This window comes from Sturnus vulgaris, chromosome 1, assembly GCF_052056855.1.
Source record: "Sturnus vulgaris isolate bStuVul1 chromosome 1, bStuVul1.hap1, whole genome shotgun sequence".
Taxonomy (NCBI): domain Eukaryota; kingdom Metazoa; phylum Chordata; class Aves; order Passeriformes; family Sturnidae; genus Sturnus; species Sturnus vulgaris.
In genome coordinates this window covers 143725831-143753780 of record NC_142243.1, presented here as the reverse complement: position 1 = coordinate 143753780, position 27950 = coordinate 143725831, and the positions used below count along the sequence as shown (strand labels likewise).

The following is a 27950-nucleotide window of genomic DNA, read 5'->3' as shown; positions in this document are numbered from 1 at the left end:
GCAAGTCCCATGTTACACACAAATAACCTGACCTGATATCCCTTGTGCTTACCATTACTCTCAAGCTTTAAATAACTGATTTTCACTGCTTCTTTTAAAAAATTTATTTCCTTTTATAGACCTGTTTATTACTTCCTAACCTTTGAAATGTTATTTCCTTCAACACAAGAAAAGAAGAATTCCCTAATGATTCTAATTAAAGAAAAATCTCATCTCTCTTTTCTTTTGTTTGAGTGATGTGGCAACATTTATTGTCTTCATTTCCATTTCTCACTGTGGCACATCATCTCAGGAGCTGTAACTAAAATACCATCCAAAACCTGGAAATTTTGCCTTGGGACTACTGACTGAGAGTTTGTGTGAGAACAGAGTGAAACGAGACCCAGAGCCACAGCTATGCACCTCTTCATCTCTTAAAGCTGTGGACTAAACTATCCCGTGGCTATGTACAGGAACAAATAAACACATGGTCTTACCTGTTTAGCATTGCTATTTGCTGTTTTCTTCATTTCATCAAGAAGTCCTCTAGAAGTTTTAAGGTCCTAAATATGAAACAAAAAGCCACAGAAGTCAGCAAACTCATACGGTCACTCTAAATTGGATTATAAGAGCCCTAATAACCAAGGTGGTGTTACACTTTTATCACCTTGCTCAGAACAACAGAAGAATTATTTGACTTTGCTTTTTCAATTAAGAAACAGGAAATAATTTGAATCTATTCCAGGTTTGCATGGTTTCAGGTTTCCTTACAGAAGTCCAAACCTAGTACTCAATTATGAGTGAGTCTTCCTAACCTTCTGCACAATTTCCAAAACTTTTTTCCTCAATGATATTCAAAGTTCTTAGTCTTGATTGAAATTTTGTTTCTATATAAACATAGAAATCAGATGTGAGCTTACCCTGTAATACAGAGTTCTGGCAAAGAAGCAGACATCAGAAAATAAAATCAGTGCAGAAAAGTGAAAAACCTAGAATGGCTTTTCTATTTTGCAGTCCATTTAATGAGTCCAACCTAATCTATTCTTTTAAAGCAAGAACAAAACTTTGCCTGAAGAGAAAAAAAAAATCATTTACTATTTGTCTCCAGAGGAAAATGATACTATGTTACCATGCTTTTGAATTATACAGCACACAAAAGGATTCAAAGGACTCCCACGGACCTGGAGCTCCAAGACAGTTCAGGAGAAGAAAATCCCATGACATTTCTCTCTAGAAAGGACAGGATCACTGCCATATTTTTCCTTTTCTACTTGGAATGGAACCACAAACCCTGATTTGCTCTACTCACACATCCCTACAGTAGCCCTTTCTGATTTTGGATTAAGAGATCTTCCTTCAGGGCATATTTCAGGGAGATTTTGGGAGCACTTACAGAATGACTGCACAACTGTGTTCCAATAATTTAAGAAGTTGGTGCTCATCAGCAAGATGTTCTGATTGTGTAAGCATCCAGTCCTGTTCAGCTTTCATTTAGCTTAAAGCACCATTACTGAAGTCGACTAAACTGGGCTGGTTCACCCATAGTGGTAGGTTAAACACATGCAAATGAACAGAACATCAGCTCAGCTTGTGAGCAATAGCTTTTAATCACTCCATACTGTAATTAACTCGATTTTGTGCTCAGATTAAGTAACATGGGCTTCAACACTAATTCACAGTCTCCTAGGTATTATGGAAAGAATTCTCATCTGCCCCTAAACATGAGGTTGATGCAATTCTACAGGGTGATGCTGAGCCAGTATGTTAGATAATAGAGTACATCATGTCAGGGAACTGCAATTTCTGAGTCAGTTCTGTAAGCTACTTATTTAGCCATCAACCTTAGAACAAGGGAGAAGCTGAGCTGTCACAGCTACAGCTGGGAGATACTCTCTTGCTTCCTTAGCTATTGCTGCTCTAACAGTGACCTGACCCAACAGGCCCATGCTTCAGTACATTATTTCACTATGTATAAAAGGCTGCTGCTTTAGAAGGTTTCAAAACAAGCAAAACCCCACCAAAATATATTGTATAACTACCTTCTGCTTTTGGCAACAAGTCCAAAGGTTTCTCCACACCATCCACAGGTTACTAACACACCACTGGGAAATATTATCTTATTCAACTCTGAGTACCCCATATGCTATCTCAAGTTTTATTGAGGAGTGGCTTCAACTAAGAATAAAGAACTGTAAGAGTGTGTCTTCTAGTTACCTTTAAGTAGAATTTTGATATCTCAAATAGACGCTGGCTGCATGATGCAAAGCACTTATGATCCTCTGCAATTCCATGTTTTTGAAGAGTCTTAGCAACCACCTCCTTCAGCATCTTGGAAACAGAAGAAACACACTCAGAAGTTCATCCCAACTATTGACACGAAAAATTGTCTAAGGAAAGCAAAAAAGCCCAAAACAGAAAAGCTGATCTTTTGTGATCTTGCCTGACTTTAATCTATTGCCAAACACAATCAGCTCACTGCCTGAATTTGAGCAGAGTAATTTAACAATCTATTTCCATTTCCTTTATTTTAAAAAATTAAGAAAATGCTTACTTGTCAAGGATCAGTGAGTATTCACATGGAGCTTGGAAGATAAATGAAGTCAATACTATGTTGGGTTTTTTTCTTCTCCAAAATAATATATATAAAAAGATCATTTTTTGCTATACTGATATTCCCTTGTTTGATGAATACATATTTCTTAAAAAAATTAAAAATCTGATGCTAAAGTCTCATTAGAAAATTTTCTCTGACATTCTTTGTATCAGAGATGTTTAAACTCTGCTGTAGGTCTCAATGAGTCACACCAATTGATGCTTCCTTGGACCATTCCAGCTTGCCTTTGACAGTACATTAACACTCTTGCAGTGTTCTCCTTGTACCCTGGGATTAGTTTAAAATTAGTATCACCAAGCCAGAAACAGTCTTGTGTATTGTATTTTAGAAGAGGCATTCCTAATATACACAGCTATTAAACATTATTCCACCAAATTATTTTAACTGCTATCATAATTAATGAATTTATAGAACTATTGAACTCTCTTTATTCTCAGAATAGGCTGTTCTTCCACAATGCCTTTGACCCTTCCAGCACATATATCTCTTTGGTGCCTTTAGTTTTATATTAATTATCTATATTTCATAATTCCTATTAATTAATTTCCACCTTTTGTATCCCTCATTGTTATCTCTCTCAGCCTTAATTCCCTGGGCATGATAAAATTTCCTTACACACTTTCTCATCCTTTGCTTCTACAGCACTCTCCTCAGTACCTTCAGGATTCACTTACACAAGTGAACAGAATGAAATTCAATAACAAATACAGATGAAGATAGCACACCTTGAGTTAAAAAATTTTTACAAATCAAGTTTCATGGAAAGAAGTTAAACAGCTGCTTCTTCACTAAGAGAACAAGGTAGATTTTTACCCTCGTGTGTTTCTGGGATCTCGACTCCTTGTCTTGCTTGGAGGCCTCAGGCTCTGCAGCTGAGCCAGCCTTGCTGGCTGCTCTGTGGGCTTGGCCGGGCAGTTTTGAGGGCACTGCAGCCACAGAAACTGATCTCTCAGAGCGTTTCCTCATCACAGCAACTGCACAATGACTCCTGCTGCTACCACTTGCCTGAGACACGAGGGAGTCTGTACTCTCAGATTTGGTTAGCCTGGACAGAATAATAAAAAACCCCAATAAAAATAACTTTCAGGTTTTGTACCGACTCTTTTAGTGTCATTGTTTCTGCTATAGAGGCTGCTGCTTTAGAGCAGTAAGTACTGAGCATTCCTGCAAACATCTGAAAACACAGACAGGAAGAGAGGATTCTAGTCTGTAACATTTTTTGTATAAGACGAACACTGCTGAATGAATTGGGCTCTGATATGTAGACCCATTGCAGCTCTGATTAAAAAGGTCTAGAATCAAATTGAAGAAATCAGGTAACCAAAAATGTAAAACTCTTGGGAAGAGAACTGACCTCCAGCTGAATTTGGATGAGACAAAATTTCTTGAAACTATCTAATTTCTTTCGGCCCTATAGGAAGGTCACAACTCGCCTTAACTACAGGAAGTTTGGCATTGTAATTCCATGGGAACATTGTAATCCTTGATCCTTCAACTGTAAGAGCATTAGTAATTCCAAACTCCAATTCACAAAATGTTAAATATAATCATATCTTTTCTAACTATTCAGTAAGCTGCAAAAGATATGTATATTTCTAAAACCAAACCTCTGTTAAAGGCTTACTGTGATTAGAATGCAAAGACTATCAAACTGGAAATAAGGAAGAAATGAAGTATTACAGTAAAGAAGTGAATTTGGAAATAGTGTTACCTAGCAGTTATTTTTCAGTGAGAGTTTGCATCTTCACAGTGAGGAAAAGGTACAAAGGGAAATCTTAGAAACTAAACTTCCAGAAAAGACTTTAATAAACAGGGCTGACAATAAGAATGAATTTTGGTAGGTCATCTTATGCCAGCAGTCCTTTGGATCAGAAATTCAATTATTCTGTTTGTACAATCCTTGGCTTTCTAAACCTTTAGTTGTTTATTCGTAGTGCAGGAGCACTGACTATTTCAGTCCTAGATGATGCTGTCATCTTTGCAAAGGCACTTGAGACTGGAAGATATAACCCCAAATCTGTTAAATAAAGTGTGCCTGTGCTGCATGGTTCGATTAATCTAATACCATCCATGAGAGATCACACTTGAGAAAAAAAATGAACCCACAGAAGAGGATTAAACAACTAGAACATTTGTCTAGATAGCTTCACTAAAACATTTTGAGATGAAAGAAAAGATGCAGTTCACAAGAGACTACTGAAACATTTCATGCTAAAGATTCATTTTATTCAGTGCATTACCTTTTCTTGGGATAAAAGTAATCCAGGTCTTTTGATCTGCGTTTTAGCCTTGATGTCTCTGTTTTGAGTTCGCTTTGTAAAGACTCTTCATCAGGGACACTTCCAGGTTCTGACAAGACTGCAGGAGACGGGAGAGGACTCAAGACAAGTGGCACAGGGCAGCACTCCTTGGTGCAGGTAGTCTGAGTTTCATAGCGAATAAGACGAGTTTGAAGTTCAGCATATCCCACATCTCTCTCCAAGGCTCTTCTGTCATCTAGACAATACCTAAAATTGAAATTGAGTGAGAAACCTGTGAGAGAAAGCCTCTGCTTTATTACAATCAGAAAAACTTTTGACAGTCATGTGAACTCCAAAACTTTTTTTCCTGCTTGAACTGGTGTACTGTTCTGAAAGACAACTTGCAGCAGCCCAGTAAATTAATACTTATTTGCCTGATGGATTTTGCTGTATTTAAGTTCAACTCCAAACAAAGCTGAATTATATACTATTTGTAACTCTTTACCCTGTTCTTATAAGATTTCCATGGACATTAGCAAATTTTTTTCCTTGAACAAACTCTTTGAAATGCAACTTTTGGCTTTTTAATCCAGAAATTCTCCTGTATGAGAGATTCATATTTTTAAGAACTAAAAATACAAAAAAAGTATCACTGAACAAGCACAAGCTTTCTATTGACTACAACGAGTAAGTGGTTTAATCAATCAAATCAAAAGAACAAACTGAATTAACTACAGTGGGGCTGAAAAATAACAAATGAACAGTGCTAACTCAGTGAAACATACACATGAGATAACACAAAATCATTCTTAACTTTTCTCTGGTGTAAAAGATTTCCAGGATGCCTTGCAAGAGAACAGTGTTTCATCACCCAGTAACTTACTGCAGTGAAAGGAAAGGTAACAGTAAACCCTGTATTATTTCAGCCTCTTTGTTACAAATTGCTTTGAGCAGTGTGAGCTGTTACTCAGCCCACCCTTCAAACTGCTCAGCAATGTTTCCTACTGTCAGGAATGCAAGACACATTCTTTTCTTTTATCTCTTAACATGGAGTCATGTTAAATTGCTAGTTCTGATGTTTCCACTTTCTTCAGACTACTTTCATATTCAGGGAGAAATTAAGTTTTCTAATAACTGGCTGACGAATCCATTTCCACAGTTGAGGAAGACTTTCCACTAGACAAACTCATTATCTGATAAGAAAGTAAGTTGTCTTAACTTAAAAATTTCAAGGTATTTACTTTTTCTTATTTATATTCTCAGTCCCCTTAGTAGTCACATACCCTACAAAGATAAAAAAATCTATTTAACTTTGGAAGTTAAATTGCCATTTTACTCAAGGCTTTAATGGCAATTGCTTTCTCTTCACAAAACCGCATTCAAGTGTCTGGCACATGTTCATTACACCAAAAATTTGATTTCATCATAAATAGGAACTGCCTTACATTCCCAAGTTCTGGTCTTCATGGGGGACTTCAGCCACCCCAATAATCTGTTGGAGGGCCAATAGGTAGGGCAGAGGCAATCCAGGAGCTTCCTGGAATGCACTGCTAACTCCTGAGTGAGGTGAGGAGCTATGCTGCACCTTGTGCCCACCAACAAGGAGGGGGTGGTGGGGAATGTGAAGTTCAAGGGCAGCCTTGGCTGCAGTGACCATTAAATAGTGGAGTTTGAGATCCTCAGGGCAGCAGGGAGAGTACACAGCAAACTCATCCCTGAACTTCAGGAAAGCAGTTTGCCATGGACAAGCTCTGTGGCATGGCCAACACTAGAGGGAAGGGATCCCATTCACAGGCTACAGCCCTTGAGGTTCAACAAGGCCAAGGGCAAGGTCCTGCACCTGGGTAAGGGCAATGACAGCACAAATACAGGCTGAGTGCAAAAAGGAGCAGCTCCGGGGGAAAAGATGTGGGATATTGGTGTCAGTGCCCATGGCATGGAGGCTGCAACTAGATGATCTTTAAAGTCCCTTCCAACTCAAACCATTCTATGATAACTGCTACCCCTTGTTTTTTTGACAAGACTTTACCTCCAAATATAAATACAGCAGCTGGGCAGATGAAAACTGCATAGTACCAAGCACATCTGCCCCATAACCACTATACTCTTGTTACAACATGCTCTAGGCATACACTACCTCTCACCCTACTGCTTCCCTCCCATACTGCTAAGCACATTGCCCCTGCAATATTAATATGCCAAGATCTTCCTCCTCTCCACAATTCCCAGGCCTCCCAGTGGTCTGTATCTGTCATATATTGCTAGGAGAAGAGACAGCACGAGCTCTGCTGTGCCTGATTTGAAATCTCAGGCACACTCCTTGCTGAGGTCAGGCATGGCAGCAAGATACCACATGGCAACATTCAAGTGATTTCTTCCCACACCTACCATATGCATTTCTCTTTCTACTCAGCTGCCTCTCTGTGCCACTTATTACAAATCTAAAAAGGCTAACAAGCTCATGAGTTAGGAGTGCTTCACTGCCCTAGAGAACCTGGCTAAAATTACACAGGCTTAACCAAACTATTTCTAAAATTGATAGAAAAAAATACCAGCAGCACTGTTAATCACATTCTGATAACCTGATAATCTGAAAATGTGATTTTAGGAGGCAGTAGAAGTTTGCACAAAAACTGAACTAACTATGCTTTTCTTAATATATACTGCACTAAGAGTGTGTGGAAGAGTTATGCTTGATTATCTACTCCAGCATTTCTATAGCCTTTTTCCTTTTCTCCTCAATGTCAATATTTGCAATTTTCTAAGCTATTTTTATACAGCTACATTATGTGACAGTTTGCCCATTTGCTTGCTTTGACAAATAACTATTGCTGGCTGGCTGAGATTAACAAACAGTCCTAACCATATGGATTCTTTTGAACATTGTTACCACTAACACTTGCCTGCTGGTGTTTTCAGGTTCCCTGAACATACAGATAGCAGCATCACAGCAGGTCTCATTAAATCTCTTGGCTCTTAGTCTGAAAGTGTCTACCATTAAATATACAAGCAGAAACGATGTATGTACTTAAAGTGTGTGCTTCCCTAAAACCTTGATATGTTCTAATTCCCTTGCCATTTTTAGTTCTGAATTAAAACTTTCAGAGACACTGAGAATAGATACAACTGAAAAAAAAAAGGCCTTCAAAGTTTCTACATTATTATCAAGGCAGGAATGTTGCAATTTAAACCAGTGACATTTAAACCATAATTAAAATACACTTAACATGTTGCTTGAAACATTTCTAATTATACCTAGACTGGAAACTAAAAAATAAATCTGGGAAAATAAGAGGAAACTTACTCAAGTCCATGATAATGGCAGCCAGCTGCTTTTTCAAAAGGCAAACCTCTGAGTTTTCGAGGAGTAAGCTCTGGTGTCAAAAGAAATGCATTTTCACTAAAAGGAAAAAAAATAAAGATCTATTTTAACCAGTTACCATTAGAATAAATTATACTTCCAAAAAGTCAGAAATAAGTGCCTTGACATAGGAAGACCAAAACAGCAAGTCTTGCAGCTATGCCTCTAGGATAAAGCATCAATGGAAAATTAAATCTCTGTTGAAGTGAGAATTTAAGTTCAACTAATTCCTACTGAGCTATTATTGTTACAGAAGCTCTTAGGCATTTCGTAGACAGTTAAGGTCACTGCTCCAAATAATTTACCATTAAAACTAGGCAAATATCAGTGTCACAATGGGACACCCGAGTAGTAGAATGAACTGAGAGGAACTGGGAAGTGACCTCCCATTTTTCAAACACACACTATAAGTAGTGAATTCTTTCCCTTTAGCTTCAAGTTGTTGTCTCACCTAACATTCGTCTTTCCCAGACTTCAGAACTGATGGCTTGTTTCCTGGGATATTTCAAATCCAGCTAGTAACTCTCTGCAGCTAAATAACTTAAGTGTATTTGTTTGAAGGTATTTCAACAGAATAAGCCATAGCAAGGCAGATAGAAAGATCGTGCTGCCAGATTTCAACATACCCTGACATTTATCTCTATAGAAGGGAAGAGACAAAGGCAAGGATGTAACAGAACCTGAAACTTACACATTGGTTCAAATTTTATTCATATAGACTGCTTCTGCACCATTACCACTGGAATAATCTGAGAAAAACACCCAGGAAAGATGTGATCCTGAGTCTAGCAAGATGATAATTTGGAAAGACTGTCAGCCAAAACTGTAATCTATCAAGCTTCTATCTAAGCTCAGACATGGAAAACAAGTGAACATGCCTTTAAATCACCAGTCTCTCTCAAATTCTCTCTCTTCAGTTCTTCTGTTGGTCAGGAAGATCCTTGGATCTGTATTCACTGTTCTTGATCACCTACTGTGCAAAGCTCCTCATTATTTCAGAGAATTTATTCAGAGCATCTGCTAGGGGAGCGAGCAGCTCAGAGTACAGTGTTCTGCTGGACTCGATTCAAATTCAGATCTCACTCATCTGTAGCTCAAAGCAAATCATTCAAGACACTCAAGGTATTCTATGCTACACTGCTTCTCTGGAGGCTTTGAAAAAAATCAAAGACTAAAAAAATAGACCTGTGTAGTGAAAAATTATTCACTTCTTTCCCACACAACTAGTTGGAAGGAAAATATTTTTCTTCTGCCCTCATTAACAACCTAGTAGAAGATTCTAAATCTTTCCTGCATATTTTCTAATTTACTTGAATTCTTTGCTCAGAACGTATTAAGTGTAGTTTCAAAACTTCAGTAACTATTTTACAGCAGTCTCAAAAATCCTACAGAAAATCCAAAATGCTACAGAAGTTTTCCCTCTCACAAGCACTTTTATTACATATAACGAAGTCTGAAAATGATCAAGGGCTATATCAAGTAATTGCATCATAGTTTCTATTATTCAGTATTAAAAAGGTCAACAAATATAATTGTAGTGACTGCAAAGACTGTCTTGCTTACCTAGCTGTCTGTGACACACTGCACAAATAGTATAGGCTCTGCTTCTATAAACATTATGACTCTGTAAGAGTCCGGCCTTAAATCTAACAGATGTTCAGATCCTGGAAATTACTCCAGTAACTCCACTCCAGTAACTGCTGAAAAAGCAGTGGTTAATATACTAATACTTACCAGGAGGAACACTAAGAATGAACACTTGCAAAGCCACCAGAGTACATAAGTTTCCTTCAAGAAGCACTTTACCACATAAAAAGCATGACAGGAGACAAACACAGTTAAATAGGCTTAGCTATTTCCTTTTCTTATTTTGTCTTCCCACCTACACTCCCCTTCACTCAAAGAAATCACACCAAAAAAATTAAAGCTCTGCCAGAGTACCTTCTGCTTTACTAGAAATACTCTTTTTGAAATGGAGACCTAAGGCAGCAGCAGCTTGGCAGGGCTCTACCTGTACCACGTTTGTGCTTCAGGTGATTATTTTGTTATTTAAATGCCTAGGACAAAAACCATCATCTCCAGCCATTTCAGATTCTGAAAGAACTGAATAGCAATACTGACTGGAGACCAAAACAGTTCATTTCACTGGCAGGCATGTGATGAAAGGCTGTTGCAAGTTATAAACTCAAATCCAGCTAGGCCATTCTGTGACCCATTCCACCCTTATTTCCATCCCTTATTTCCATCGCCCTACACCAGCTCTGTGTTCAGTGGCTTTAACATGCTGCTCCTACCGCTTGGGAACCTGGAGTGGCTGGAGATCCCCCACGGGGAGCCCTTCGGGGGTGAAATACTTCAGCAGCTCTTTAGCATCCAGCAACGTCAGCGACTCCCGCTGGCTGTCTTTATGTCCCAGCAATTGCTCAGATGAATGTGCAAACAGAGGAACTCTGGAAAAAAGGAAGCAAGCAAAAACCAAGCTAAGATTTTTTTTTTCCTTTTTTAAATAAACTCATGGCATTTTAAAAAGATATTACATCATTGATACTCTGGAGTAATTAAACTAGTACGAAAGTAAAATGAAGAAAGTTGCTCCTTGAGAACATTCACACAAACAGTCATGATAAAGAACATGGTAACTGGTGAAAATTCTCAAACATTCAACTGAAGAAAGTAATTTCTTCAAGAATTTAGAGCGTGGTTATGAAATACAACATGGGAAGAAGATTATTCACCCTTTTTTTTTTCCTATTTTAGGACCAAAAATTGGTTCCCATTAAAAAAAAAATACAATATACAGGAAAGGAACCATAAAGCCACTACTGCATGCAACCCTCCACTCCTTTCTTAGTGTCTTCAACCAAGTAAATCAAAGTTCTCCCTTTTCTACTGTTAAGCAACACATTGTATCTCAATGCAGCACAAGAAAGATAATCAGTTCAGATTATGAGCAATAAAATAAACACTATGCAACAGGTCCTTTAGGAAGCCTTTCAACAGCTAATTAAAAGGAAGAACTTTGTCCGTTTGAGAAACAAAATCCAATAAAATAATAATAATAATGATGATGATGATGATGACGACAATAATACCACCGTGAGAAAGCTAATGTGAGAATTTATCACATGCACAACTCCAATCTAAGCCATGGCCAACTGTGGTACTTGAAAGAGAGAAAAGGGATGGAAGTGACTTAGAAAAGGACAGTTGGACACTTGGCTCTACAGGTCTGTCAGCAAGAACATTAACACCACCAAAGACCATTAAGTAACAGAATCACAAAATAAGCTGAGTTGAAAGGGACTACAAGCATCATTGAGTCCAACTCCTTGCCCTGCACAGCAAGATCCCCAGGAGCTGCCCAAGAGCATTGTCCAAACCCTTCTTGAGCTCTGTTGGGCTGGTGCTGTGACCACTGCCCTGGAGAGCCTGTTCCAGTGCCCAAACACCCTCTGGGTGAAGAAGCTTTTTCTAATATTAACCTAAACATTCCTTGACAAGTCTTCTATAAAGCGAGAGCTAAACTGAAATCATCAGGCTGTCTTAAGTGACAGAAAAATCTATGGGTTTCATTTGAACAGCACTGAAGGCAAAACATAACTAAATATAAATTTCAAACACAAAACCAACAGGCTCTTTGACTTCAAAATTACTTGATATATGGTATTATATTTAGGAAATATGAGGAGATTAGAACACATTGTACATATTGACAAAAACAGCTGAATTATCTCTCTTCCTTAGGGTATGTTGGGAGAAGGAAAAGCTTTTGTATGTTTTCCTACCATGGCTACTATTTTCTAGAAGTGTCATTTTGGTAATTTAGTTTAAGAACTATTCCACTTTTAGCTAGATTCCAGTTGCATTTAGTCAATAAAAATCAAAACAATACTTCTTTAAATACCAAGAAATTACACCTTTGGAGATCGACAGAAAAACAGTTTTAGACTTAAGCAATATTTTCTTTGAAAGATGTATTAATACATGTGAAAACAGTTTACACAATATTTATCAACATATAAAGTTCAATGGCTACTCCAAAGAAAATCCTCAATACTTCATCATTACCTCATTTTTTGTTTGTTTTTTTCAAAGTTTTCCAAATTCTGAAGAACATGTCTTTCTGGCCACTCCAATGGGTTTGGCTCTATTAAATCAGGTTCTGCAAGAAAAACATGTTGAATAACCCTAAATAAAGAATCTTATTCCTTAAAGAAATAGATATACAGTCATTCATATACAGATATTCCTTAATGTACATCTCAAAGTATGCAAATTAAAAAAAAAAAAAAAAAAAAATCTATCTGGTGATGCAATTAGAAATGTTTTCTGGACAATTTTTTTGGTCAAGGAAGAAAAAGGAAATAGGTAATGCAAGGGTAATTTCAGTTTGAAAAATAAGCCCAGAAAGCTACTTTACTTTTCCTTCCATCTTTTCCTCTTTTAGCAAAAAGACTTTATTCCTTTTACTAAATGATTGACAACTAGTATGAAAAAAACATCCAAAGAAAATAAACAGCGTTATTTTGTATATAAAAATACTTACCACACGTCACAGTCCATGAGCTGGTTTTATTGCAGACCTTCTGTAGAACTGGCTTAGGAAGACTAGTGCTGCACAGGTCCAAAAAACATTCTCTTGTAAGTTTTAATAAGCTTTTAAACTCATTGGTAGAAATAACTGCAGGCTGCTTGGTCAATTCTTTTCTGTCTGTAAAAGAAAAAATAAAAGACACCGCATCTGCTAAGTAACAAAGAACAACGGGAGCCTGCTAAAAAACAATTAAACAAGAAAATGCCCTCCCAAAACCAGTAACACAAGTAAGTTAATTTGACACTATTGTATCAGTAAGACATGGGCGGTTTATTCCAAGTGAAAAAACAGCAGCGAATAGCTAAAGTCACACGTGATTCATGTTTTTACAGTCCTTTAATTGCTGGATATATGCATTTCTGAGTATATCCAGGTTTGAATCCCCCAGAGACAAAACACCTGGACTTGCTGAGACCAAAAGTGAAGGGCTCCAGTCTGCAGAGCCTCCCACCCACCTGTTTCTACTGGTGCTGCAGGAGTGTGGCTCCAGTATCACTGATAGCCTGTCCTGGTCTCTTTGGTCATTATATCAAGGGTCAGGTAATTCTGTATGATTTAGGACAATCAGTGCATCCCAACTGCTCCTACTCAGTCTCTTAATGGAAACGGGTGACCCACTCAAAAGAAATTAAAAACACAAGTTCAAAAACAGGCCCAGCCTCAGGGTTGAAGCAGACGGGAATCTGAGAACGACTGCAAGTTAGCAGGGGGTGTGGGGTGGGAGACAAGACCACTTACAGAAATCTTGTCTTCTTTAAGTGCTATTCTGTTAATGATAATACACTTAAATTACCTCCACAGCATGCCATTTTCAATAAGCCAGTCAATCTCTCTGAGGCATTTTTTCTTTTAATTGCAATGGACTTAAGATGGAAAAAAATCAGGACACACAAATGTACTTCTCTGCAAAGTGACAAAAATCTAAGGAGGATGACCTTTCAAGTTTTTATTATGAATGATGCATCATGATAAATCTAACAAATCTCCAATACATGGTTTTCCTCTGCTGCTTAAGCCTTTTCAAAGAAAGAATAAAATTTTTAAAAGCTGAAAAATCCAAATCAGAATTCTTATTTTTATAGAAGGCATATCCACCAATAAAGAATTTTGGGAAAATCACGACAGATTTGCATAGAACTATTTCAATGCTATGCTCAAAAATTCAGAGTATTCATGTAACAACCACTAACACTAATTCAGTGTTCTCTTTTCCATTATCTGACAGATAATCATGGATGTACTTCAAAGTTTCTTTCTAAACTTCTGCTATTTCTTCACAAAGTGATCACCACAATTGGGCTGTCAAGCAACTCCGATTTTGTAAGGTGAGCCATCCCATCCAATTTGAAATAAAGACCTTTTAAATACTAGTTTGAGAATTATCAGAGCTTTCCCATTACTTACTGAGATACTCCTTTAAGGCAAACACTTGGAGACGAGACAGTCTTGTTTCTCTCTGTACAATGTCCTCTCCACAATAGCATGGCAGAGACTTGATAAAGTCAGAAATATGAAAGTCTGTACAAATTAGGAGAAATTTTTATTACAAATCTCTCTTTGGAGTTATTACTTAATAGAAGATATCAACATAAGACACATAAAAATCTTATATTCAAAGGAAACAATCAGACTTTCAAATATGGCTAATCATTGAAAAATTAAACAAATTAATTCCAATTAAACACCAGGAGGATCATTTCAAAGAGATGCCTGACTAGGATTTTTGAATTTCTGTAAAAACCAGTATAATGACAACACAATTAACATGCCTAACATTTAAAGAAGGTAAAAAGATCCTAAGTTTGATACCAGGAAAGAAAAAGTTCTCCCAACATATGGTCAAGGACTTTCAGTCTTCTGACACTGTACTAATGGGATTTTAATTAGGATAAATGGCAGAGTAGTCAGTCATCTCGCACACAGATTTATTTCAATATAAGGAATTAAGCAGATAAGATGCAGGTCACTTTGCTCCTTTTCTTTGCCAATGTTATTGAAACAAATACAGGAATTAGTAGAGATATCTGGTAGGTGTAGTTGTAACATGACAACTACTCCATGATAAATGGCTGCATACCTGCTCTTCCCTATTGGAGCAGTCAGGATAGGAGTGCCAGCTCATACCCTAAATACTCTGCAGTAACATGGACAACAGCAAAGGAACTGAAGGTGATAACAAAACTCAATTTGTCTACTGGCCTTGCAGATTTTATTTTAAATCATCAGTAAAACAGGATTTTCAAGAGATATTCACCCAGATTTTTGGCATGGGCTGGTCACTCTTTACAACAACAATAAACACTTTCTAAACTTTAAGCTTTCACAAATTTGTTTTGCATTAGTATTACCTGTATGTCCCTTTACAATACGCAATTTTCATCTAATCTCAATTACGAGAAATGACTGACAATAACCTTGCATAGTTAAGTTTAAAAATATGGTAGCGGTAAATTCTGTGAATAAATAAGCTCTTATTATATTTTCTTACGGATTCGGAAAAATATTGTTAAAAGAAACATTCATAAAAGATGTAATATTCCTCCTTGTTTTCTCCCTCTTAATACCAACTGGAGTGAATATAAGGAACTTAGGAAATTTAGTAGTATTTGCCTGCATTCAGATACTTATTTATAAGTGATTACTCTTACCTGACTCTGTTTCTTCTCCTTTTGCCTTTAGCTTTCCATTTACTGCAGCAAGAGTGGCCATCCCATTGATCTGGCCAGCTGAATGAATCAAGGTTGCTTTACATCCTCCAGAGCCATTCCCTTGTAGCAAGAAATAATATCGGCAAGATTCTCCTTTCAGTTCAATTTCTGGAACTTAACAAATATCAGGACATAACTGTGAAACACCCTCAGGAAAATATCTTTGAAACAAACCATAATCCACCATCGAAATTCTTTCATTTGCATTCTTCTGTTCAGTGAGAGATCTTACTAACCATCAACCAGGAGAAGTTCTTTAACTGGGCTAAGTAATAGGCAAACCTTTAACTAGCAAATTTGCAATTTTAGCATGAAACAATAAAGAGAAATTTCTGTTCTGCTAGGCAAAAACAGGCCTTTTTGCATATGTGCATTGAAATACAGTAAATGTTCAATGGACAAACATACAACTCTAGAAGAAAAGGAAATATTGCACACACTCTTCCCAAGGACACTGCATTATTCATTAATAAAAGCTTCATTCCCTGCTTTACCCTTGTGCCTGGATGAAAGATAAAGACATTCTATTTATAAACACTGGCATATAGTATGCAGTTTTGAAAGTAAATTAATGTGGGACCTGAGAGTAACAATGAAAGGATGGATTTGCTATCTTTTCACACAGAAAAAAAATTATAGCACCTTGGTAGACAATCAAGATAATGAATACTTCTTGATGTACTAAGTTTCAAAACTAAAATATTTTAATTTTTTAAGATATTTGCAGTACTGTCTCAATGATTAACCCTACGGGAACTTAATATTTGTTAGTATCATAAATTTTTGTTAGCAACAAAAAATATATTCCTGTGTTTGTTGAAAATTTATAGTTGGACACAGAAAAGAGGGAAAACCCCATTACCTCAATACATAAATTCAGAGAAAGAACAATAAAGAAAAAATATTCCAGAAACGTTGTCATATTGCCGTTTCCCATGTCATTTAAATATATTCCTTTTCCAGTTTATCTTGGCATCTCAAAGCTAAGTCCTGATGGGTAACCTTTTATTTCACATTTTAATCTTGGCATTTGAGAACTACAAATATCAAGAATTATACCTTCCTACAGATGGAAGAGATTAAGGATTCATAAATCCTTAGTAAAGTCAGATTAGCGGTAGCCACTACAAATCAGCAGTTTTCAATTAAACAAGAAAATACATTTCAAAAACAGTGTTTCTCCTCCTATTGTAAATTTTACTCGAGGCTTTAATAAGAACATGTTGTGTCTTACTGATCACATTATTATTATAATCGTTAATAGTATTAACTATTGTGTAATAGTTAATACTTGTACAAAACCTTTCCACTGGAGCACAGGACAAATATCCTGCAGCCACTGCAGATCTTGTGCTCATTTGACTGCATTAGTAGCATCTCTCCAATAAATACAAATGCTGCTGCTGTGACCAGCTCTACACCTTCTGTATTCTACCCCTTCCAAACATGCAGAGATAACTTTAAATCTATATACTGCTGATGCCGTTTGGGTTATGCTTTTTTTTATGTTCTCTGTATTCTTCACACATATTTGTAACTCTGTCACCTACTGTATTAGTAGCTAGTTTTCCCAGTGCTTTTCCATGGCCTTTCCCTAAGCAGAATAACAGAACTAATTCCAGAGCTCCAAGCCCAGGGAGGTACAAGGGTCTGTACTGTCTTAGTTCTTCCTGGGAACCAAGGCCAAGAACAACTCTTGGAGATGCATTCTCGTGGACAGAGGACAATTAGTGCTGAAGGGGGGCTCCAGAGAAGGGGGGGGGAATTGCATCACCACTTGTCCTCCTAATTGGTGCTTTTTATCAATTATGCTAATTTCCTAAAACCTATAAATGTACTCACCCCTAGGGAGGGTGGGCTTTTGTGGACATCTTTCGATAACTGCCTCTGAGGGCCTTCATTAAAGATACTCTTTCATATTACCTCCTTGCTAAAATGATCTCTAGTTTCATTTTCAGGTCAGGAAAAAGGCAACACTGCCAGCATCCATTCCATAATTAAGTTTCTTAATAAGCTTCTTAAGCTTCTGTTATACAACCCTTCCTAATTCCTCTCAATTTTCTCCTCTCTCTAAACCTGAAATATATCGTCACCAATATGAGCCATCTTCATTTGCATATTTGTTTTTAAAAATTGTCTTGAGTTGGCAACAGAAATAGTCACTGTTCCTTGGAATCGACATTAATTATATATTAGATGATGTATAAACGAGATTATGAAAGAAGGCAGAATCCAGCACTTCACTGTGTCCTCGCTAAGTACTTTCAGCACTGGGTTACCACCAAGCTCCTTTTTAGCCTGATGTTTTCAAGTGCCTACAAACCTCACAGACACTGCTTATACAGTGCCTCCACTTGCAGGACACATTTACTGGTTGACTGAGAAACTTCCCCCAGCCTTGGTCTGCACTGATTCTCTTCTCCCACTTTCTGAATCAGATTTTTAAGCACTGGAACAGGGAATGAGAGTCAGCTGCCAGCAGTGCAGCCATACAGGGAGCACGTTCTCAATTACAGGTTTAGAACACTGGCTCCCAGGAGATTGGAGGCATTCAGCATTTCTTAATAGCCTGTATTTTCCCAGGAGAGACTGAAATTAAATGCAAGTGCACTGAAGAACCTCTGGAAATGCTTAAAGAAGGGAAGCACCTCAGTGAAGCAGACTAGAATTCCATCTGCAGAAATAAATCTGTGCCATGGATTTTACAATCACCTTAGACAGATGTGTGGAAATTGGATCTTAACTGACAGACAGGACACAAAAATGGTTAAAGGAGATGCCTTATTTCCCCAAAGCTTGATGTTTGATGTTTCCCCAAGCCATGATGTTACCATATTTCTTCCTACAGGTTTGCATAGCTGAACTTGCATTCACCAAATCTTCTTGTGTCCGTGAAGATTACAATCACTGATTCATTTCATTGAAGTTAAAAAGAGAATCCTAAATGTACAGAAAAAGCTCACCATACACACACACACACGTATATATACACATATAACCACAACAAAATACACGTACCAGAAATGACCTTGGGTTTCTTAGCCATATATTCCTTCCATTTCTTGGTGCTCAGCTGGGCAGGAGATGGGATCACTACATTGCTTACATTACATGGCAGTGTAAATAAAGCTCCCACCTAAATAAGGAGAGCAAATATAAGACATTCAACATTACTGAAACCTGAAATTCCATTCTTGAGCTACTGATTTGGCATTATTTCAAATCTACTTGAACTGAAGAAAAACATCTCCACTTAACATATCTGTCATTCACGTCAATCAAAATGGAACTGCATTTGACACTAAAGCTTTAACAAGTGTGTTTACTTTTTAGTCCAATTGAGAGATCATTATCTGCTGAATTTCCATTTCAACATAAAAAGGTATTTATTATGTATTGCAAGTGTCTCCATAATCTGGCTACAAACGTTTTTGTAGAGCAGTATCCAGAATGAAAAGAGAATTCAAAGATAACAGTTGTCATCAATGACTGCATTCCTATGAAAAAAGTTTTTTTTTTCTTCCTACATATTACCCTTGTCTCTTAGCCAGATACTGGACTATGTTTATGTTTCTACATAGACTTCAGGCCAATAAGCACTAACAGAAAAATTGCAGACATATTTGAATACTCAAGCAATAAAGCAATGCTATTACAGGTATTAGAAAAGCCTATGAACATGCAATATTTCTAGTAGCAGACTGACAAAAATCCCTATGAGAAACTGTTATTTTTAAAATATATTCAGTTCAACGTGAGCAGACTCTAAAAAGTAACCTGAAAACGTGTTTTCAATGTTTGGGCTTCTTTAAAAATACTAGTAGAAATGTAAGCCTTTTGATTGTAAAAGGTGTATAACCAAGTGTTCAGTGTTCTTAAGTAAAATGAAGATTACCTGGGATATTTACCAATATAAAACCATTTTAAAAGATACATTATAAAAAGGACCTTTTCCTTTTCTCACTAAGTGAATGGAGAATGGAGTAGCAGGGGAGAAGAAGAGTTACTAAAAACACAAATAACAAACTGAAAATGAAACATACAGCAAAACATACATACAAACATAATGGGATACCATCTTCACAGTAAACAAAAAACATGTGTTATTCATAATAACTGCATCACCATTTTCAAAGTGCAGGTTTTGCTTTGAATGGCATAGATTTATTTTATAAACACTAAAACAGTTTTCTAAACAAGATGTATTACCTTGTATGTAAAGGTGATAGAATGTTCAGGAAAAACATCTTCAAACTAATACTGTGGCTATGAATAATCTCACTATCATTCCAAGGCAGAGGAGGGAGGGAAAAAACAGGACTGTAAATGTTTCATGAACTCTTTTTATCCAAAATCAGAATATGCACATATAAAATATAAAAAGCTTACCATTTCACAGTACCTAGATAAATTTTCTAGGCTGCATACATGCCCGCCTTTTGCTAAAAAAATCAATAGCTCAATTATGATAGTACAGAAATTATCTGTCAGGATAGGATTAAAAAATTTAGGAGACTGAAACTTAGCTGAGACAAAGAGAAAACTGTTCAGTGGGTATGTATAGCATTGTCCATTGAAATCCATGTTTGCTTTAGAATTAAATACTGAAGAAGTTTAGACAGAGACTAGGTTCAAAAACATTATTCCTGTGTCTTTTATAGGCAATATACATTCGTTCATTTTTCTGCTATACATAAATTAAAAGTTTTTACCTTCCCAGAGAGAAAAGAAATCTGGTCCAAAAGCAGTGTAGATGCCTCCTTGGTATTCTTTCTTGACAGGCTCCTGAACAGAACAGTTTAAGGAACATCATCTTCACAAAGAATTACGCACCTCTATTTTACAGATCAGGTTACCATCATATTTGAAAGAAGCACTGCAAGCATCTAGTTTTTGATACTGCAGTATTACAAAACATAAAAATTCACCTTTCCAGATAAAGGGATACATTTGGAAATGTTATATAACAAAATACTCCACGGACATCTGTATTATAGACAGACAGAAACAGATATTTATATACTCAAAATCATAGCAGGCTTATACATATTAAGGTCTAATTGGTACACCAAGACTAGTAGCAAAAGCACATACTTTTAAAAACCAATAGTAATGTATCTCAAGATCTCTGCAGCACACACACTCAAGAGAGAAATCTGCTAAACCTTGTCACAGATTGTGCCACTGCACAATAAAAACACGGTTTGTAGATAAATGTACCTATATTGTGAAGCATGCTACACTCATTCTTTAGAAAGGCTTCAGGTTTTTTTAAAACTTACACAGAATAAGCATTTCTCTATTCTTTTCCCACAAAGAGCATGCACATCAACAGGGAAATTATATATGCAACAGTATCAACATATGGTTATTGCTAATGTAATTCGAATTTCAAAATTAAAAAATCCAGTTGTGAAGAATCACTATGACTATTTTTGGCAGGCTAGAATGGAATGAACCCTTGCCTATCCTCATCTGTCTATTGCTTGCATGGGTAGATGCTGATCTTGTTCTTTCTGCTACAGAATTATCAGTAGTAGTTTAGGTCCTTAAAAAAAGGATACAGCTCAAACTCCAGATCTGATACAAAAATGGAAGGTAGATCAGAAAGCATCACCATCTGTAAAAATTCTAGTGCAGGACCATAGTAATGAAAAACCTAAAAAGAGATCAAATAAAAAGCTAAGTATGTAACACTTGTACGATGTTATATCAGCAGAAATTCCTCAAGTGTTTTGATGGAGAGATTAGCCTTGCAGATAACATCTGAAAGAGGTATAAAGGAATACAGAAACATTTCACAACATCATACCAAATTATATGAAAAAAAGAGAAGGTATTTAATTTTTTTAAATAAATCTGACTTTGTACAATGTCAACACTGTGCTTCAAGTGAGTTCCAACTCTTACCCAAAATAAAATATGATCTACCAGGAACAGACTAATGCAATACAAAATGCACATGTTTTAACAATGAAAACAACAAATTCCAAATACTGATACCAATTTTTGTTCATTTACCAATAATGCTCATTTTTGTTTTCATCAACACATGATGCTGGAGTTCTCATCAATTATCTACTTCCAGAAAACATAAAACAGCGAGAATGTAAAAAAAACAAACTCAAACTTTTAAAAAAACCAAACTCAAACTTTTAAAATTAAGTGGGAAGGGTTAGATAAATACAGAATTCATAATTTAACTATTTTGAGTACTAAACTGAACAAAGTCTGAATTTTTACTTGAAAAAATCTGGTATTGTATTTCTAAGAACAAACAGATTAAGTTTGAAGGATCTGTTTTGACAACATAGATTTACAAAAGAAATATTCCTCAATTTTATCCAATCATCACTTCTATACTGAACTTTCAGTGCTGACTAAGGACTCCCCAATTACTAATTTTCTCCAGAAAGTAAAACAGATGAATTCTAAAACTTGAAGAAAAATCAAGAATAATACTTACTTCTGGCAAAGTATCAGTATTCCTCGACTGCCACTCTTTTTTAGCAGCAAAGCAAGACCTTAAATTTGCAGTCCTGAATGTCTTGGCTGAAGTGCTCTTTATACAAAATTCTGGAAAGTCCACTCCTGATCCAAACTGGAAAAAAAAAAGAAGATAATAAACGTGTCAAAAAGAGATTAAAATTATTTCTTTTCAGCCATTTAGATGTGCTATTATTTTTAACAATATTATTTTTTCAGAACTGTAAAACTAAGAAAAAATATTAAACTTAGATAACCAACTATTAAATCCAAAACAGTAATACTAAAAATGTAAACAATGTCAAAAGCTCTCAGGTTTTGCAGAAACATTAGACATATGCAGGCAACAATGACTTACATGACAATGATTTGTGATAGATACAAAACAATCTAATTTTGAACAGTAAGTTATAAAAAAATATTTCAGAGGGGAGCATCTGGATTTCAGAAGTTCAGATCTTGATGCATTGATCTTATTTATCATTTTACCCTGCCACCCACCCAAACACATTGGACATTACCTTTGAATTACATGGTTGAAATCAAATTTGGCTTAAGAAATAAAATGCACTACACAATAAATGCTTTAAATGAGGTACAGAGATGCTTTAAGAAATAAACACTGCAATAATAAAAGTATTTTACCTTTCTTTCCCATATCTGAATCTTTCCTCTCCAGAGTTCATTTAAATCAATGATATTTGTTATATCATCTGAAGATACAAAGTCTGCTGACAGATAGTCTGCAATCTTTTGCCAGCTACTGTAAAAATATCAAAGAATTAATCTTACTGAATTTAGTATTACAAATAAACATGCAATACAGTTTGACTGAATTTACCTATGACTCTTAGCATTGAACAATCTTGTGTATGTCAAGACATATAATAAAGCTTTATAAAAGCTTTATATCCAACAAAGTAAAAAATATTATAGAATTGCTCATTCAGGCTCTATAAAGGAAATTGTTCATGCGCTCCATGAAAGTGACAGCAAAGAACTTTGACATCAAATAAGACTGGCAAGAGCAAGCTGCAAGCACAGCATAGTAATGTTGGATGCTAGAAGCTGCAGCAAAGCCTGGTAGCCATCAGTGGGGCTTATGGTTTGCAGCTAACCTTCTGAATGGAGATACAACTGCAGCACAAGCATTATCCTAATTCAACAAGAGAGAGAGCAGCCAGTCTGTGGGTTCTGCTGGCAGTCTGTCTACTAAGGCAAATCAGCACCATCAACAAAATAAAGTGAAGTAACTTTCATCCGAGATCTTCTATATCCAAATAATCTCACTTTACGTAAAAGGCAGCAGAAAAATTTATCCAGTCAAAAGCTGGCTCCACAGGATGATATCAATGAGATTAAGTGTTTGTGGAAGTCACCGAGTAACTTTCTTGTCTTCCACATACCTCAGGAAATACTGTATAGTAGGTATACTGCTTATTCTATCCAAGGACTGAACATTCACCTTTTTATTAATTTAGGATTAAGCTTAACCACTTATTCTATGAAGCAAAATTCAATCTTTTGGGCATGGAGGGGAATGAAAGTGGAGACCTTGCCGGGCTGTTCAGTATCCACACAATCATTCACTTCATGGGATAAAAACCCCAAATCATTGTAGTTTATATGGTGATATATATCATGGCCTTTATATGTCAATTAGAGGAGGACAGTAAGTAGATTACTAGACTTAATTTCAACTCGAATTAATAGGCTCAGTAACTATTCATAGTAACAGAATCTTGGAAAACATACAGGAAGTAATGGAGCATTTATACTCCTTTTTCAAAAGGGACAAATGAGGCACTCTAAATTTTATATTTATATTTGGTATTACATTTCAGGGAGGAAAAGTAAAGTAAAACCAGCAGTAGTATGGATTCATTTCAAAAAAATCTGGAAAAATATAATCAATATACAAGTTATCCCATAGCATAATATAACGTGAAAACATTGTATGCACACTGAACTCATTGAAAGAGAAGAGAAAATATTTTACTCTTTGCTCCCACAGAAAACAAGAAGTGCAGAGGACTGGCTTTTTTGCTTTCTTCTCTAGTTAGGGCATTTACCATAAATCGGGATTAGTAATTCCTCCCTTCATACAATAACAGACTAATTTATGTCTTTTCAAAGTATACATGTAAAGTACTCAACATGCTGCTTTTATTTCAACTCACTGATCTATGCGAACACAAAACAGAAGTGATCTTTTCTAGCCCTGAAATAAATGCCATACCCTTTAGCATCACTTGCTGCAATAGTGATCTGTGCAGAGTGCCACTCTCTCAGGTGTTTCAGGGCACCAATAGCAGGTAAGCAGTCTTTTAGCTTGGGTCCATCACATTCAACAGCATGCAGGATTACATCAACCATTGCTCTGCCTATAAAATAGTTGTGTATGACTCAAAATTATCATGATTCAGTAAATTATTCACTCATTTAAAGATAGAATAGTATCGGTTATCACTGATTACATTAAAACCGGCAGATAGATCAAATAATTTCAATATTTAAAACACTTCACACATTTTAGCTCATCTCTTGCTGCTCTTCTTAGATGAACACAAAATATTTCACCATTCCCTCAGTGACAGTGGTTCTGCACCTTTCTCCTCTCTCTCAGCAATGATAGATGAGATGTCTCCCATACAATCAAGCTATGACATTTTCCTACTTTTAACACTAAACTGCTATTTTTCATTCTTCTTGAGTTCCCTTGTTATCCCAAATCAACTTCTGCAACATGCCAGGTGATATGTATCCCCAGTTTACAAAATCCGAATCCAAGAGTTCTGATGTATTTTCCTTCTCATTTTCTTGGCTCCCGCCCACATGCAAGCAGCTGTCAAATCAGATGTAAGCCTGATATGAACATCTCCCTTTTTTAATTAAGAAAATTTCAGTGCTGAGTCTTTCATTGTTTACTGTCTATGATTACTTTGGTCCCATTTCAGACGGATAAATTTGTTATATAAATAGGTATTTTAAAGTCTACTGAACTACAGCCTGCCAAAGAAACAAGCAGCAAACTAGTCCTCAAGCTGATCTGCAATGCCAACCATGCTCAAGTTCATAAACCACCTTCAAGAGCTGCATTAAGTTAATTCAGCTACCAAACTAACATTCTCTGAACTTTTCCATTCACTATGCTTTTACCAGATGAGTTTTTAGATCAATAACTAACAAGATAAACTCCAATGAGATTGGTTTTTAAAGATAGATTACCTGGGGCAGGCAATTTATCAGCTAATTGATGCAGACTTTCAGCAGCTTCATCATAGATACTAAAAACAAAGAACAACATGTTTGGATCCAAAAAAATAAGCAAAGTCACTTAGAAACAAAAAGTTACAACTAATGAATGGTACCTGATGTAAGTATCTTACATCTTTAAAACTCTGCACAAACATACCTAGGCTATGAGAAATCATCTCCTCTTTTACTAAGACAGAAGCAGGCCTAATGACACCAAAATAATCTGCAGTAAAACTGGAAGTAGGATTCAAGTGGAATTAGCAAGAAATGTTTGTATATATAACGTTGACTGTAAGGAAACTGTTCAGTTATCCTATAAAAATCATCTGCAAAAATTAAAGCTTTGCTAAACAAAATAGAAGTATTTTCAGTTCTAGTAGGGGATTGTTCATAGTTAACTCTTGCTTTGGTAGTAACTCTCACTTGTTAAACTTTTTTGATCTCCTTGGGTCATCACTGTTAGATACCAGATCACTCACTGTTCTTTAAATAAAAATAATAATACACATACTCAGTCAGAGACAGTGATTCCCGACTGTTACTGTCATCTTCCTCAAAATTTTGTGTGGTTCCCAGGTTCTCATCAATGCTTGCCTGGTGAGAGTCGTCATTTTTCGGTGTGTCAACATTTACTTCCTCCCAATCAGAACTGCAGAACTAATCAAACAAAAAGATAATACGCAAATAAGCAAAAAGAGTTTTGAACATCACAGTTTTAGCTTGTTCTACAGTCAGGCAGATGGTTGAGAGAGTTATACTCTAGAAAAAGTTAGTCTTACCTGATAATAACCACAAATGACATGACTTGCAAAATACCATTTCTTTGCACCTGGAATACCAGCCACTGAGCACGCTGCAAAGAAATAAAACAATTATTTAAATTAACCAATTCACTACAATCTATTCTTCCTATTATAACAAACACCTATGTTAAAAGACTCTCTAAGTTATTTAATGTGCAACAATTAGTTGTGTTTTACTTTCCTTTGGCATCATAATTAAGTTCTAAACATCTTAAGGTGTAGGTAAGTGTCTTGGCAAGTATCTATTTCTGACCCCCTGACTGTTAGTAAGAAAACATTGCTTTCTCTTTGCACGATCCGTATCAGACTCCAACTAAATAACACCTTTCATAAATATGATTTAGAGTTCACAAAAAGGGATGCTCTATCACCATTTCTATGCAATAAAAAGCATAGAAGTTGCAAACAGCTTAACATTCTCATCTCTGTGAATTTTAAGAGCTTATAGTGGTTTTCCCACATGAATCCCAATTATATGACATCTGTGACAAGATGAGCTTAAAACAGAAGATATCCAAACCAAGTAAAGAACTAAGAATGCATTTTTAATTAAAAAAACACAAATACACACCCCTTAAAAGTACTAAAGCAGATCTTAAGAAATCTATATTAAGGTGAAAAAATGATTTAATATTAATGGATTAAAGGTCTGAATTGTTACCCAACAAACAAGTACTGCTTCCACTGAAAAAATGATAACACATTATAGGAGAAATATCACACTTCCCACTGACTTGAGAAACAAGCCCATTCCTACTCTTCCCTGCTCAACTGGACTGAAATTTGTCAACTCTTCAAAACCCTTCCCCTTCATTTCTCACAGCCAATCAATCTAATCATCTCCTAACACCTCAGCTGTTGAAATAATGCAAGTTCTCCATAGAAACAGGAGCAGCAGGAACACCACACCACAGCAATTTGGTTTACTTACATTTCTAACTTGTTTCCCCTAACAGAACATGCACAGGACAATTCCGTGACAACACCTGCCCTACCTCAGTGTGAACTGCCATACTTACCTGGGAATACGCTCACATCTGCATTTAACGATGCATTATAACTTTCTTTCAGGAACTGATACATGTCTGCAGCAGTCCCAGCTAGGAAAAACAAACAAAAAAACCAAATTTAAAACTACTGAATAATGGAAGTCAAATATTACTTTCTTGCAAATCAGTATACATTTCAGTGTGATATTCGAAAGTGAATTTAGGGGAGAAGGGGGAAAGGGGCTGGTTGGGATTTTTAAGAGAACTACCACCTGCAGATGTGCAGTCTAAAAAGGCAAATTTTCCTAAACTCCCCTCTAAGTCATGCTCAGAAACACATTACGGAGTTACAGGGCATCATCGCAATAAAGCAGGAACCCCCCCCCCCCCCGAATTTCCTGCAGGTTAAAGGCACCAAAGATCACAGCCGGAATCAAAGGGGTGTTTAGGGAGGCAGGAGCCGGGAGAGCCCCGCGGCCACCAGAGCAGCGCCCGCCCGGCCGGCCCCGTCCAGCGCCCGCCGGGCCCCGCGGCCCCAGCCCGGCCCCGGCCCCGGCCCCGCGGTACCTGCGGCGGTCGCTGCCGCGGGCCCGCCCTCTGCTCGGCGCTCGCCCCAGCTCAGGAGCAGCACGTAGCGCTCCATGGCCGGCCGGCCCCGCGGCCGGCGCCGCTCCGAAGGTCCCGCGCTGCCGGCCGGGCCCGCCCTCCGCAGGGCAGCGCTTCCGCTTCCCGCGGCCCCGGCGCGGCGCCGGCCGCGCCCCCTGCGCCCCGCCAATGGCGAGTTACAGCAGGGCGGCCCAGGTGAGCGCGGCCTCATGGCCGGGCCCGGGGCCCTGAGGGAGCGGGCGGGCACGGAGGGTTCCCGGGCTCCCAGGGGAGCGCCCCGGGGCTGCCCCTTGGTGTCCGTGCTGAGGGCGC

The 27950-nt window shown here is 37.1% G+C and overlaps 2 protein-coding genes across 3 annotated transcripts in view; one reads left to right on the top strand and one right to left on the bottom strand.

Moving 5' to 3' along the window:
* Nucleotides 1–27729, bottom strand: part of MTBP (MDM2 binding protein) — a 29368-nt gene extending 1639 nt beyond the window's left edge. The window contains exons 1-21 of one of the 2 annotated variants that reach the window (XM_014870080.2): nucleotides 27600–27729; nucleotides 27063–27143; nucleotides 26020–26093; nucleotides 25752–25897; nucleotides 25211–25269; nucleotides 24222–24366; nucleotides 22628–22745; nucleotides 21963–22097; nucleotides 21061–21155; nucleotides 20209–20281; nucleotides 18515–18632; nucleotides 15437–15610; nucleotides 14193–14306; nucleotides 12741–12905; nucleotides 12263–12356; nucleotides 10489–10644; nucleotides 8138–8233; nucleotides 4834–5100; nucleotides 3407–3638; nucleotides 2194–2307; nucleotides 477–542 (exon numbers count right to left, since the gene is read on the bottom strand). In XM_014870080.2, coding sequence (XP_014725566.2) covers nucleotides 477–542; nucleotides 2194–2307; nucleotides 3407–3638; nucleotides 4834–5100; nucleotides 8138–8233; nucleotides 10489–10644; nucleotides 12263–12356; nucleotides 12741–12905; nucleotides 14193–14306; nucleotides 15437–15610; nucleotides 18515–18632; nucleotides 20209–20281; nucleotides 21061–21155; nucleotides 21963–22097; nucleotides 22628–22745; nucleotides 24222–24366; nucleotides 25211–25269; nucleotides 25752–25897; nucleotides 26020–26093; nucleotides 27063–27143; nucleotides 27600–27675 — 2598 coding nt within the window. In that variant the 5' untranslated portion in view covers nucleotides 27676–27729. The remainder of the gene's footprint in view (nucleotides 1–476; nucleotides 543–2193; nucleotides 2308–3406; nucleotides 3639–4833; nucleotides 5101–8137; nucleotides 8234–10488; nucleotides 10645–12262; nucleotides 12357–12740; nucleotides 12906–14192; nucleotides 14307–15436; nucleotides 15611–18514; nucleotides 18633–20208; nucleotides 20282–21060; nucleotides 21156–21962; nucleotides 22098–22627; nucleotides 22746–24221; nucleotides 24367–25210; nucleotides 25270–25751; nucleotides 25898–26019; nucleotides 26094–27062; nucleotides 27144–27599) is intronic. The other variant, XM_088178835.1, reaches the window with a different exon arrangement.
* Nucleotides 27730–27755: 26 nt separating this feature from the next.
* Nucleotides 27756–27950, top strand: part of MRPL13 (mitochondrial ribosomal protein L13) — a 29595-nt gene continuing 29400 nt past the window's right edge. Inside the window, exon 1 of the mRNA XM_014870124.2 lies at nucleotides 27756–27833. Within this exon, the coding sequence (XP_014725610.1) occupies nucleotides 27807–27833 (27 nt within the window). The 5' untranslated portion in view covers nucleotides 27756–27806. The remainder of the gene's footprint in view (nucleotides 27834–27950) is intronic.